General features: G+C 44.5%; 2 protein-coding genes across 2 annotated transcripts in view; one reads left to right on the top strand and one right to left on the bottom strand.

Moving 5' to 3' along the window:
* LOC309330333 (uncharacterized protein) overlaps positions 1–1,863 on the top strand; it is a 69,810-nt gene extending 67,947 nt beyond the window's left edge. Inside the window, exon 17 of the transcript XR_014151409.1 lies at positions 1,565–1,863. The gene's annotated coding sequence lies outside the window, so the exon portion shown is untranslated. The remainder of the gene's footprint in view (positions 1–1,564) is intronic.
* SEC14L2 (SEC14 like lipid binding 2) overlaps positions 1–12,239 on the bottom strand; it is a 34,814-nt gene extending 22,575 nt beyond the window's left edge. Inside the window, exon 1 of the mRNA XM_081842002.1 lies at positions 12,079–12,239. Within this exon, the coding sequence (XP_081698128.1) occupies positions 12,079–12,132 (54 nt within the window). The 5' untranslated portion in view covers positions 12,133–12,239. The remainder of the gene's footprint in view (positions 1–12,078) is intronic.
* Positions 12,240–12,962: the final 723 nt, after the last annotated feature.

Here is a 12,962-nt window from a genome sequence, read left to right as displayed (position 1 = left end):
TAATTAATTAATTAATTAAGTGTCAAGTGTGAATTAAGGCAGGCTGACCTTCTGTGTTAGGCGATAGCCTAGCCTAGAGATGTGCTATTAGGGCAGGGGTAGTCAACCTGGTCCCTACAGCCCACTAGTGGGCATTTCAGGATTCTAGGTGGGCGGTAGGGGGTTCTACGACACAAGCTGAATCCTCCTTCCATCAAGCACTGGTGGGCGGTCAGGAAATTTTACCATCAAGAAAGATGCATTAGTGGGCGGTAGGTATAAAAAGGTTGACTATCCCTTTATTAAGACAACACCATGAATCAGCTGATGTCTGATGTCTGTTTGGATCCAGGACTGTGCCTATGGAACTGAGAAGACCTTTTAGTTTAATATTTTTTTCCTCCATTCATAAAAGTGGGGGTCATCTTACACATGGACAGTGCATAGGGTGGACATTTGATTGGTTGTTGCCGTGGCTGTCAGTGGCTATTGTGCGTGTTATTGGTTGCTGCATCAGTGGGTGGTGTTGACTGGCAGTTGGGCGGGTGATTGGCAGCTTCTGCCGGCGGCGGGACATAGGGGAGGCGGATCTTGTGACACGTGCGGGTGAGCGATTTTCGGCAATCCCCTCTAAAAAAAGCTCAAGAACCCTGGGTGATCCCTCACCAAAAAAGCTCAACAACCCTGTGTCACCCCCCCCCCATTTTCTTAAATTTGAGTCTTATACACGGGGGGCGTCCTATAGACGGAAAAGTACAGTATGTGTAAATAAACCATGGACCCTAGGAAATTGCACCTGGAACCCCTGGAATCTCTCACCGCTCGGAGATAAAAATGGCGTGCAACACTAACAACGACATCAGCCCATTAATTAAGAGCAGTCTGTAGAACAAGGAGGTCTTCACAGCAAGGAGGGAGCCACTCTAGCTTCTCCAGGGAGCAAGTTTCAAAGTCTGGGAGCTGCCACCGAGAAAGCCGTGATGGAGCCAGCAAAACTGACTTGCCAAATGCTCTTAATTACAATACCTGGTCATGCCCATTGTGCAAAGTCCCACCTCTCCAAGGCAAACAATGCTTTTCTGCATCAGATGCCTCTTCTGCCAGGTAGATCTCTCTGATTCAGCCTTATTGCCACACAATTCAACATTTGCAAGAATCGCACATGATCGCAACCTCTGGGGTTCATCGTTTTGAGCACAGCATTATGCTTGATACTACCATGACACACACACACCTGGTCCCCTTCTAGCTCTAGCATGAATGCCGTTCATTTATATTGGGCAGAATAAAGAGATTGTAAACAAAGAAAATAATTAACCTGCACACTCCAGCAGGAAAGGAACCTGTTGCAACATACACAATCGATCCAGCACTTGGAGAGATGCCAGCCAGCTTCCAGAGGTCTGCACAACTCCGAGGTACAAAAAGAGACCTCGAGAAACACAAAATTATGCTGGAAGATCTTCTCTTCTTAATGAAGCTAATTAGATTATTGCAGCTAGAACTGGGTCATAAGTAGCCCAGCGACTGCCAGCTGTATCATTGGGAAAAGCCAGCATGGAAGGGTTGTGCAAAGAGGGAAAAGGGATATGAAGCATAGATGTCAACCTTCCCCTTTTTTGCAGAAAATTCTCTTATTCCAGCGCTGTTTCCCGCTGCTATCCCGGATTGTTAGATATCCCGTAGTCTGTCCCTGGGACAGGTGAGGCTGCTGATCCCTTATTTCCGAGGCTGCTGATCCCTTATTTTCAAATCTGAAAGTTGACAGCTATGATATGAAGTTGGGAGAATTTTGCAGAGATTCATGCCACCAGCAGGACTTGCCGATCAGAAGGTCGGCGGTTCAAATCCCCACGACGGGGTGAGCTCCCGTTGCTCGGTCCCAGCTCCTGCCTACCTAGCAGTTCGCAAGCATGTCAAAGTGCAAGTAGATAAATAGGTATCGCTCCAGTGGGAAGGTAAACAGTGTGCTGCTCTGGTTTGCCAGAAGCGGCTTAGTCATGCTGGCCACATGACCCGGAAGCTGTACGCCGGCTCCCTCAACCAGTAAAGCGAGATGAGTGCCGCAACCCCAGAGTTGTCCACAACTGGACCTAATGGTCAGTGGTCCCTTTCCCTTTCCCTTTCCCTTTCCCTTTACGCTACCAGCACATCCCTCCAGCTACAAAAGTCATCCCTCCAGCTACAGGCCTTATCGAAGTTGAGACGAGGCTCAAGATCTACAGGACTTACACGACTTAGAAGCTAATCCACCCAGCAGTGTGGAAAGGTCAGCGACCTGACATATATTCTTTGCAGTCAACAAAACCTGGAGGCAGAATTCAAGGTGATGAACTACTGGAAGTATAGAATAACCCAGAGGAAGTTTAAAAACGTATGAAAGAGGCTGATGCAATTTAAGAACCCTGGGGGCAGGGGGACATGTACCGCACTTTGAGAAATGCATCAGCATTTGCTAATGCATCAGCGCCGCTTCCGAAAGCAATGATTTGGAACCCCCAAACCTGGAAATAAAACTTGGAAGTGCTCATAAGAAAAAAGTTAGAAAAGACATGATCCACATGTGGTGGACGTGTGAAAAGTTTAATACTTTTTGGGGGAAAATATACGATGAATTAAAAAAGATGATGGGGATAATTTTTACTAAAAAACCGGAGGCATTTCTATTAAGTATTATAGATAAAGAGATCCCAAAAAATCTAAGAGAGTTATTCTTGAATGCAACCGCAGCGGCCCGTATACTTGTGGCCAAGGGATGGAAAGATCACGAGGCTCCAAAAATAACAGATTGGCAAATCAAATTACAGGAATTGGTGGAGACGGCTCAATTGACTAGTAAACTCAGAGGAAACTCAAAGCAAAAATTTGCGGAAAAATGGAATGGTTATAGAAGATATGTTCAAAAATACACTAATAGTTTTGACTCTGTGCTAGCATTAGACTGATAAAGGAACTAAAAGGAGGTGGGTAACAATTAAGGATTTATTATGTTTTCAGAATGTATTAGAAAAATTATAGAGAAAGGTTTATTGTTTTGTGTAAATTCAAATGTAAGATAAAATATATGCAAAGGGACTTGACAAGAAGTCAAAGTTGAAGAAAAGATTTTGGAAGATAAAAGGGAAAAAAATATTTACTTTCATTATTATCATTTTGTGTGGGGGTGGGGGTGTCTGCACATATGTGTCCTGTTGTATGCAATGTTTGGGAGGAAATAAGACGCTAAATAACAAATAAACTAAATATCAATGTATGTAATTTTTATTTCTTAATTATATTTAGTGGTAGTAAAAAAAAGAAAAAAAAAGAAACTGGGTTACAGGTGTCAGAAATTAAAGAAGCTTGGCAATCACTTTGGTCTGCAGCTTCTCAGCATGTTCTCACGGGCAACGCCTATATAGTTCTTAAAATGTTCTATGCCATGGGGTGGAAGGAGAGAGTAGAAGCGCATGGTTCATATTGGGCACAGCATGTTTCCCTGCAGAAGTTTAGTTTGCCAAAATTTCTAATCCACCTAACAGGATCGCAAAGAAATTACAAATGGTATCCAATGCAGATTAACGTAACTCCTAGATATACTTTTCTCCCTGCCTTTTACGTTTCTAGTTCCCATCTTTGCAGAGGAAAAAATAAAAGTGCCTGGGCACATTGGTTGCTAGGGATGAATATTTTTTTTCTATGGCGTTCAATCAAAGATTTTATTGTACATGCAGCTGGGAGTGCTCTTAATTAATTTTTCTGGTACAGGGCATTTTTTAATTGGCTTGTGATTTGAATTGCTATATTTTAATGTTTACTTTCAAATGGGATTTACGTATTTGTTTCCAGCTTGGGAAAGTTGTTGAAAAGCAGCTTGGAAATATTATTTTATGTATTTTTATATAACAGAATTTGTATACCACTTAATTGGGTGGGCAAGGTGTGGGAGGGGCCCTCTAAGCTGTTTACATAAAATATACACTAAAGCAATAAATAAAGAGTCTGAAGTTAAAAATAGGCAGACTTAAAAAAACAACACCACCAAAATATAAATAAATCTGACAGTTTGGAACATGCATTATTTTTAAAAAGACATATGAAAATGCATGTCAGCTCTACATACCTGGGGAGGCTTGCCTGGACAAAAAAAAAGGATGTTGACAAATACCAAAAATGATGCTTACTTATTTTTTAGTACAGGACATTGGTTATTGCTTTCATTTTATGGATCAGTGGTATCGCTGGTTAGTAAAATTCATGTTAAATTGCTGTTTTAAGGATTGTTTTTAAAAGTCTGGAATGGATTAATCCGTTTTGCATTACTTTCTATGGGAAAGTGCGCCTTGGTTTTGGAACGCTTTGGTTTTGGAACGGACTTCCGGAATGGATTAAGTTTGAGAACCAAGGTACCACTGTAGTTGCTGCCACACTGAAGGATCTTCACAACGACCTTGTGCAGGAGGTCAAGCTAAAAGATGGTGACCTGCCACTCAGTGAAAGCTCTAGGCATGTAACCGGTTCTCCACATATTTTTTTTGAAAAAGAAATATTTCTTGAATAACGAAGATGTATTCTGGTTGCTAGGCAACTGCAGCACAGCTGGCTGGCTCTGAGAATTGGATCCTGCCGTGAATATTTGGGAGAGGTTACACTTAGGTGCAGAGTTGCTCAGTGCCCCTACAGTGGGGGCCACTGACCTAAGGCCCTCTGAATATATATATATTTTTAAATAAATATTTATTAAGAGTTTTTCATTTACAGTAAAAAAAATGGACATAACATTGCATATCACATATTTTCTTATCACTTCTGGATTTCCTCACATCTCCCGCTTCTACGTTCTAGTTTAATACACTTAAAACAACAATTTATTCCCTTATCTCCCTCCTTACTGTCAAATTTCGAATATATTTCAAATTTTAGATACGTTTATTCCAATCCTTACAAAAGAAAATTTAATTTAGCCTAATAATTATCTAAAAAAAGAATAGGTTTTTCATCTTATATTTAAATTATCTTCATGATTTACTTCATCTATTTTGATGGTGCCAATTTGTCTAAAATCAAGCATCCTGCTTAACATTCATACAGTTTACAATATTTTTGCAGATAAAGCTTAAATTTTTTCCAGTCCTCTTCAACGATTTCTTCTCCCAGGTCTCGGATTCTGCCGGTCATCTCAGCCAGTTCCATGTAGTTCATCAGTTGCATCTGCCATTCTTCCAGTGTGGATAGATCTTGGGTTTTCCAGTGTTTAGCAATAAGTATCCTTGCTGCTGTTGTTGCATACATGAAAAAAGTTCGGTCTTTCTTTAACACCCCTTGGCCGACAATACCCAAAAGGAAGGCCCTCTGAATATTTTGGACTACAACCCCTATCACCCTCAGCATCATACAGCCACAATGGCTGGGGCTAATGGGAGTTGTAGTTCAAATCATTTGATGCGCCCCTATACAGCCAGTTCAGTAGCCCTTGTGACAAGTGTGACATTATTGCACAACATGTGGAACTGATTTAGTGATATGGCAGCTTAGAGCTACCTATGGACAATTTACAGCAGCTGATTCCAGAAGCTGCTGGAAACCCCAATGGCAACACAAATGCAACGATACAATTTCTCATAAAAAGACAGATTACAGTATTCAAAACGCAGAGGTATGCAGAGGGAGAACTATAACTACTGGGATATATTTCATATAACAGTAGCCTCAACTATTACGGGGGGAGGATTTATATTGGGCTGAAGGCCCCCAGTTTGGGGGCTGGAGCTTGTGGCACATTTGGAAACCCAAGGAAATTATTGTGGATACCAGAAAATACCCATTTCACAGAAGAAAAACTGATAATGTTAGAACGCCCTCTAAACAGGCAAATCACCTATCCCCATAAAGAAACAGTCAAAAAAAAAAGCAGCCCCCACCACATTGTCACATTTCGGATTCCAGATACATGGAATAATAATAATAATAATAATAATAATAATAATAATAATAATAATAATTATTTATTTGTACCCTGCCCATCTGGCTGGGATTTCCCAGCCACTCTGGGCGGCTTCCACAAAGACCAAAAATACACTAAGATGTCACACATTAAAAACTTCCCTGAACAGGGCTGCCTTCAGATGTCTTCTGAATGTCAGGTAGTTGTTTATCTCTTTGACATCTGATGGGCGTTCCACAGGCCACCACCAAGAAGGCCCTCTGCCTGGTTCCCTGCAACCTCACTTCCCGCACAGAGGGAAGCACCAGAAGACCCTCGGAGCTGGAATGTGCAAACAGTTTTGGCAAACAAAATAAAATGCCATATCGTTATCCCCATACTGCAGATAGGAAAACTAAGGTTGGGAGGATAATGGCTAGCCGGAACAAGGTTTGAATCGGGCAGTTCCTGGCTTACATTCTTGCCACTACCAGTCTGAACCTCCCAGGTAGAAAAGGGGCTTGGCAAAGGTGAGTGTAAGCGAAGCAAGGAGTGCCTGTTCTAAGTTCTGAATTCACTTCGGTCACAAAATACCAAGCACCGTGGAAAGAGCCTGTGCAGTTCCCCAGCGCCCCAAACCCGTGAATGCAGCACTCTGTATGCCTCCCCTTCCACCAGTCTCCAAGCAACCACATTCCCCTGGCAAAAGTGCCAGCTCCTCTACCCTGTGGGACACCCCACAGAGCGACGCATTGCTTGCAGCCTGGTGACGAAGGGAACCTGCCCTCGTCTGTTTAAGCGTTGCATGGTATCATTTTTTTTAAAAAAAGTGGGGAGTTACATTAATAAATCAAACCTGCTTCCGCAAGACTCTGTTATTTCAGAATGCAGGCTGAGCATTGCCAGTTATGCAAAAGAAAGCAAGAGAATGCTACGCAAGGCTTCCAGAACTTGTACGAGGCCTAAAAAAAAAAGCAATTACGGTAATCCGGTTTTAATTACTACTGCAATTGTTCTTCCTCTGCTCTTTGAAGCCATCCAATAAGCTTTGTGCCTGGAAGTTTAGAAGACATCTGGAGGCAGCCCTGTTCAGGGAAGGTTTTAATGGTTGAAGATTTATTGTGTTTTTAATCTTTTGTTTAAAAACACAATAAATCATCAACCATTTTCATCTTTTGTTGAGGACATGGGTGGCACTGTGGTCTAAACCCCTGAGCCTAGGGCTTGCTAGATGGACCAATGACCTGATTTGGTCCAGGGCAGCTGCCTGTGTTTACCAGGGCAAAGGCTGCAAGGCTTTATGCCTCTCTGCAGATGATGGCAGTAGATACCCCAGAGTCTTGGCCTTTCCCCAGTGACTTTCTTCCTCTTCAGGTCTTTAAGGGAGAAAAGTGGCCTTTTCCAGGTCCTCTGTTGTTTCCCTTTACAGAAGCTCTTACAACAAGAAAAATGGAGAGAACTAGAGAGAACAATGGTGCAAGCCTATTCTTTAAGGTAAAGGTAAAGGGACCCCTGACCATTAGGTCCAGTCGTGGCCGACTCTGGGCTTGCAGCACTCATCTTGCTTTATTGGCCGAGGGAGCCGGCATACAGCTTCTGGGTCATGTGGGCAGCATGACTAAGCCGCTTCTGGCGAACCAGAGCAGCGCACGGAAACGCCGTTTCCCTTCCCGCTGGAGCGGTACCTATTTATCTACTTGCACTTGATGTGCTTTCAAACTGCTAGTTTAACCCACAGCGCCACCCGCATCCCTTTACTTGGAAGTAAAATTCATTGTTTTCAGTAGGGCTTTTTCCTTAGGGCGGCTTCCCCCAACCTGGCGCCCTCCAAATGTTTTGGACCACCACGGGCTGGGGAGTGTAGTAATCCAAAAGATCTAGAGGTCACCTGGGTGGTGAAAGTTGCCCTAGACAAGGGAAAGTTTTCAGCCTTAAAATTCTGTTGCCTTCAAGCTTCCCATGAGCTGGCTGTATCTATTTGCCCGTGTTCACTGAACATACATGATTATTCTTTTATACAGTATCTTTGAGATGCTTTCCTACTTAGTAGCTGAGCAAGCTAGGTATGAAAGACCACCTAGTGTAAAAAGAAATTCTAAGCCCCAAACCCCTATTTATTTAAAAAAAAAAAATGCCACAGGATGGGTCAATCGAGTACCATTGGCTCAGTCCTGTGCAATCCTCGCTTCGGCAGCACATATACTAAAAAATGCAATCCTCTGCCATCAGGCCTATGCAGGACTTCTCCCTATGTTGGCCTGTTGATATTTTCTTTTAATTTATTACTTGCTTTTAACTTCTTTGTAAATTTTTATGATGTTATTGCTTGGTTTCATGTTTTTATATTGTTGTAAACCGCTGTGATATACTTTTTATGATGCGGCGGTAGATAAATATTTTTTTATAACTAAATACAATAAATAAAAAGACCCACACCCAAACCATGGTCACATATATACAGCATATAGTTAAACCAAATGATGTCCCCATAGAATCCTGGGAACTGTAGTTTAAGGGCGCTAGGAATGCTAGCTCTGCAAGCAGTCAACTACAGCTCCCAGCATTCTATGGGGGAACCAGTGTGCAGTGTGAATGCGACTTTAAACACAGCCTACTTGAGCAGTGTTTAAAAGCCATCCTCTTCAGAAAATAAGAAGAGCCTGCTGGATCAGCCCAATGGCCCATTTGGTTTAGCATCCTTGGACTGAGTCACACCATTGGTCCATCTGAATCAGCGCTGTCTACTCTGTCTGGCAGTGGCTCTGCCAAGGACTGAACGTCCGACTTTCTGAATGCAAAGCACTTGCTCTACCAGTAAACCATAGATCTTTGCTGTAGGAAATGTTTCTGCAGGTCTGATGGGCACCAGGTGCCAACGAAAGCTATTGCCTTCATGTTCTTCCAAGTGAGTTTCTCAAGAGGGCATCTGTGAGGATACACCATGCTTTTTGTGGGAAACAGGTGCCAGACTAGAGGTCATCATTCAGCCTGCTCTCCTTATGCACTCGCATTTCTATTTTTACAACTTTTTACAACTGATCAAAGGTGCAGCATCAGTGGAAAAGACCCAACTTCAAGACCAGAATTATTTGGGCAACGGCCATAGCTCAGTGGGAGAACATCTGCTTTGCATGCAGAAGGTCCCAGGTTCAATGCTCAGCATCTCCAGTTAAGTCCTCTGCCTGACACCCTAGTCACTGCCAGTCAGTGTAGCAATACTGAGCTGGATGAACCAACAATCTGACTCAATAGAACACAGCTTCCTGGGTTCCTGTGAATTAAGGGAAGGATCACAACAAGAGGCAGAACATCTGCTTTCCACGCAGAAGGTCCCAGCGTTCAATCCCTGGCATTACCAGGAAGAACAGGGAGTATCCCTTGCCCGAAACCTTGGAGAGCTGCTGTCAGTCAGTGCAGACAATACTGAGCTGGGTGGATGAATGGTCTGGCTTGGCACAAGGCATCTTCTTATGTTCCTAGGAAGGGGATTTGCTAAGGGGGGGGGGGGAGGAAACAATAACTAAAAACAAAACAGTAGATACAGTTTACAGAATTTGCAGCCAGAAGATATGGCAGCAGGCACTAGGTTTAAAACAACTTTTAAACAACTGAAGGATGCAGATTTGCAGGGCCAAGAGGTCAATGAGCCAGGAGCACAACAGCAGAGCCAAAACTCTGTGTTCACACAGGCAAAATCCCCTTAATTCACTCCAATAGCAAATTCAGGTGGTGAGTGCCAGCTGGAGATGTTGAGAAAAACGAGGTCATTGAGAAACAAAAGAGGGAACAACCTGAATGCACTGGCAGTTCCGAGATTTTGCAAAAGTGGAGAAGCAATTAAGAGACACTCAAGTGAGGAGGACCTGGCGAGCTGTTGCGCAAAGCTTTAAGCCTGCTGGAGGAGAACTGGCTGGTTTGCACCCTGAGTAGGAGCAGTTCTAAGAAAAGGTAAGAATAGATTGCAACATTTCGTTGCACTGTCCATTTTGTCGCTCTAAGAGCAAACTCAGGCGGCTGAGTGCCGATCACATCGGAAGCAAAAAAAACAGGACCGTTCCAAAATAAGGTGGAAACTTCTACAGTACATACGAAGGGGACTCTTCTCTCATCCAAACCAGGACACAAATGTATACAAGTCTGCAAATTAACATGTTTTTAGAATCCCTAAATGGTCCAGCAAAGGTCCTCTAAGCTTAAACAAGCAGAAAAATGCGGAGTGAGGTAAGGGGGTTCTAGAGCAGGCTACTTTTTTCAGGCTGCCCCCCCCCCCCAGATTCTATAAACTCATCCCCAGTGTCCCCTAGCTCACCCACTAAGAAAAACAGTATTACAATAATCAAAATCCAATGAAAATTATTTAGTTTAATTAATTCAAGAAACTTGATGAACTTGGGCCAGGGAATCCAGCAAGTCTGATAAAAATTCACACCTCCTGTGCTCCCTGCCAGCTTCTTGCACAAGTTGACCCCACCACCCCAGGTGGCAGCAGTGGTGGACCTACATTTTGGGCGCCCTGAACTGTTACGGAGGCCCCTTTGCCACCAGCAGTGAGCTCTGAGTGACTACCATCATCTTCTCCGGCAGGGTTGTTTCATGACAGATCAACACAATTTAATTATTTTTTTTAATTAACTACTACATGTCAGATTTTGATTAAAATCGCTATACTGGATTATCTCACATGTCGGAGACACTGGTGTGAATAAAAAAAGCCCTATGCCTTATAGTTTTTGAGTTATGGTGACGGGGGGAGGTGTGAAAACTAGGGAAATGTTATTTACATGGAGGATGCACTTTTCAAAGCAATTTTTTTTAAAAAAACTATGTGGCTGAAAGTCACTTCTGGGGCCCCTCCAGGGACCTGAAGCTTTAATAGTAGAAATGCAATGGGGGCCATTTCACCCACTTTGAAAACTACTGGTGTAGAGGAACTAGATGCTGGGCAAAATGAGCTAGCCTGCAGTTGAACATAGCAGGCAAGGGGACCCAAAACTGTTCCACAAGTCTCCTTTTAACGGTTGATGGAGGCCTGAAGAGGAGCACCATTTGTGGCTAGGCTTGCTTGCACCTCTAAGTCTCAGATGCTGGGGGTTTGAACCACTAGTGGGAAGCGAGGGGGACAGGAGATGCTGTGATTTCTTCCCCTGCTGACAAACTTCCCCAGAAATTTGCTGCCTGGCACCTACTGGGACGCAAAACATGGGATTAGTTAGAGGGACCTTTGGCCTAGCCTGGCCAACCTTATGTAAGTTACCCACTTGGACACTGGTTAAGAAACGTCCTGCCCTTTACTTAACCCCCGGGGAAAGTCTCTCTCTCTCACCTGCACAAGCCTTACTGAAGAGCTTTGAGGTATGTGCCAGAGAGAGATCTCGCTTGCTATCATGACCCACTGTTTACCTCTTAGGTAAATATGGGTCAGAGGAGGCGAGAGAGAAAAGGGAAGGAGATAAAGAAGAACCGCACGACAACCTTGCAAGGTAGACCGGTCAGGATGATTGCAGAGGGTTCCTCCTCCCCCCCAAAAAGCACTCCAACCCTGCACGTGCATAGCCCCCCCCCCCAAATGGGCATTGCCAGGATTTATGTTAGGGGAGCAGGTGGCCAGGACTAATGTGGGGCACCTGTCACCCTCTGTCTAGCAAATTCGGACGGAAACGTTTCAACAACAGTTGTTGAAAATAACTTTCTTTTGACCCCAAGTGCTCAGAAAAACCTGTCAAAATCTTCCTACAGTTTCTACTTTTAGTTAAGTAATTTATTTATTTATTACTTGATTTAGGGGGAGGCAGCTACCCTCCCTACCCCCCTGGCTACGCCCATGAAACCCCTCCCTTAGAAATCAAAGGAGGGCGGCGGCGACTTCTGAGTAAACATATCCACAGAGTCAGGCTGCGGCTTAAGGGAAGTGGGCAGTTTTATCCCTGGAGATCGCAGGGCGTCTTTTGCAGCACCAAGGACGGGGGCGGGATGCTTGAAACCGGATAAGTCAATCACGGCGCGCGGGGGGGGGGGAAGAATCGGTCCCCCTAGCTACTGCTTACGTGTGCTTAAGAAGTGGGGCTACGCTGGGCTCAGAATTGGGGGATCTGAGCCAGCCCCCTAAGAACTGAGCGAAGTAAACGCAACGCAGAGAAAGAATGGATGGCTGGATGAGGTTCATGCTCCTAGCCCTCTTGATCATCTCTTCTCCTTACCTTGGCCAGCGCCTCCTCCTGCTTGGCGCTGAGGTCGCCAACGTACCCGCTCATGGTGGCCCGCGCTCTTGCAGCTGATCCAACCGGCGAATGCCGAGCCGGTGCTCCGGTCCGAAGGCTTTCATGGCCAGCCGGGCTCTGCCAGGCTCTCAAGCCCCGCCCGGCCCGGCCCTTAAAGGGGACGTGCCTCTTGGCGAGCTGCGCGGGCGCGGGTCTCTTTCTGCGCACTCGGCCAGTGCCGGATTTACGTATTGTATAAGCTAAACATCACCTTGCCAACAAAGGTCCGTATAGTTAAAGCTATGGTTTTCCCAGTAGTGATGTATGGAAGTGAGAGCTGGACCATAAAGAAGGCGGATCGCCAAAGAATTGATGCTTTTGAATTCTGGTGCTGGAGGAGACTCTTGAGAGTCCCATGGACTGCAAGAAGATCAAACCTATCCGTTCTTAAGGAAATCAGCCCTGAGTGCTCACTGGAAGGACAGATCCTGAAGCTGAGGCTCCAGTACTTTGGCCGCCTCATGAGAAGAGAAGACTCCCTAGAAAAGACCCTGATGTTGGGAAAGATGGAGGGCACAAGGAGAAGGGGACGACAGAGGACGAGATGGTTGGATAGTGTTCTCAAAGCTACCAGCATGAGTTTGACTAAACTGTGGGAGGCAGTGGAAGACAGAAGTGCCTGGCGTGCTCTGGTCCATGGGGTCACGAAGAGTCGGACACGACTAAACGACTAAACAACAACAACAGCAACAATAACAACAACAACATAAGCTAAACAAGCTATAGCTTACAGCCCCACTCTCTTGGGGGCCCCCAAAAATTTAAAAGGGGGAAAAAACTGGATGTGCATTTCCAAAATATAAGATTAAAAAAAAACCCTACAT

This window comes from Podarcis erhardii (assembly GCF_964252035.2).
Source record: "Podarcis erhardii genome assembly, chromosome: 15".
Lineage (NCBI taxonomy): Eukaryota > Metazoa > Chordata > Lepidosauria > Squamata > Lacertidae > Podarcis > Podarcis erhardii.
This window is presented reverse-complemented; position numbering and strand designations above follow the sequence as displayed.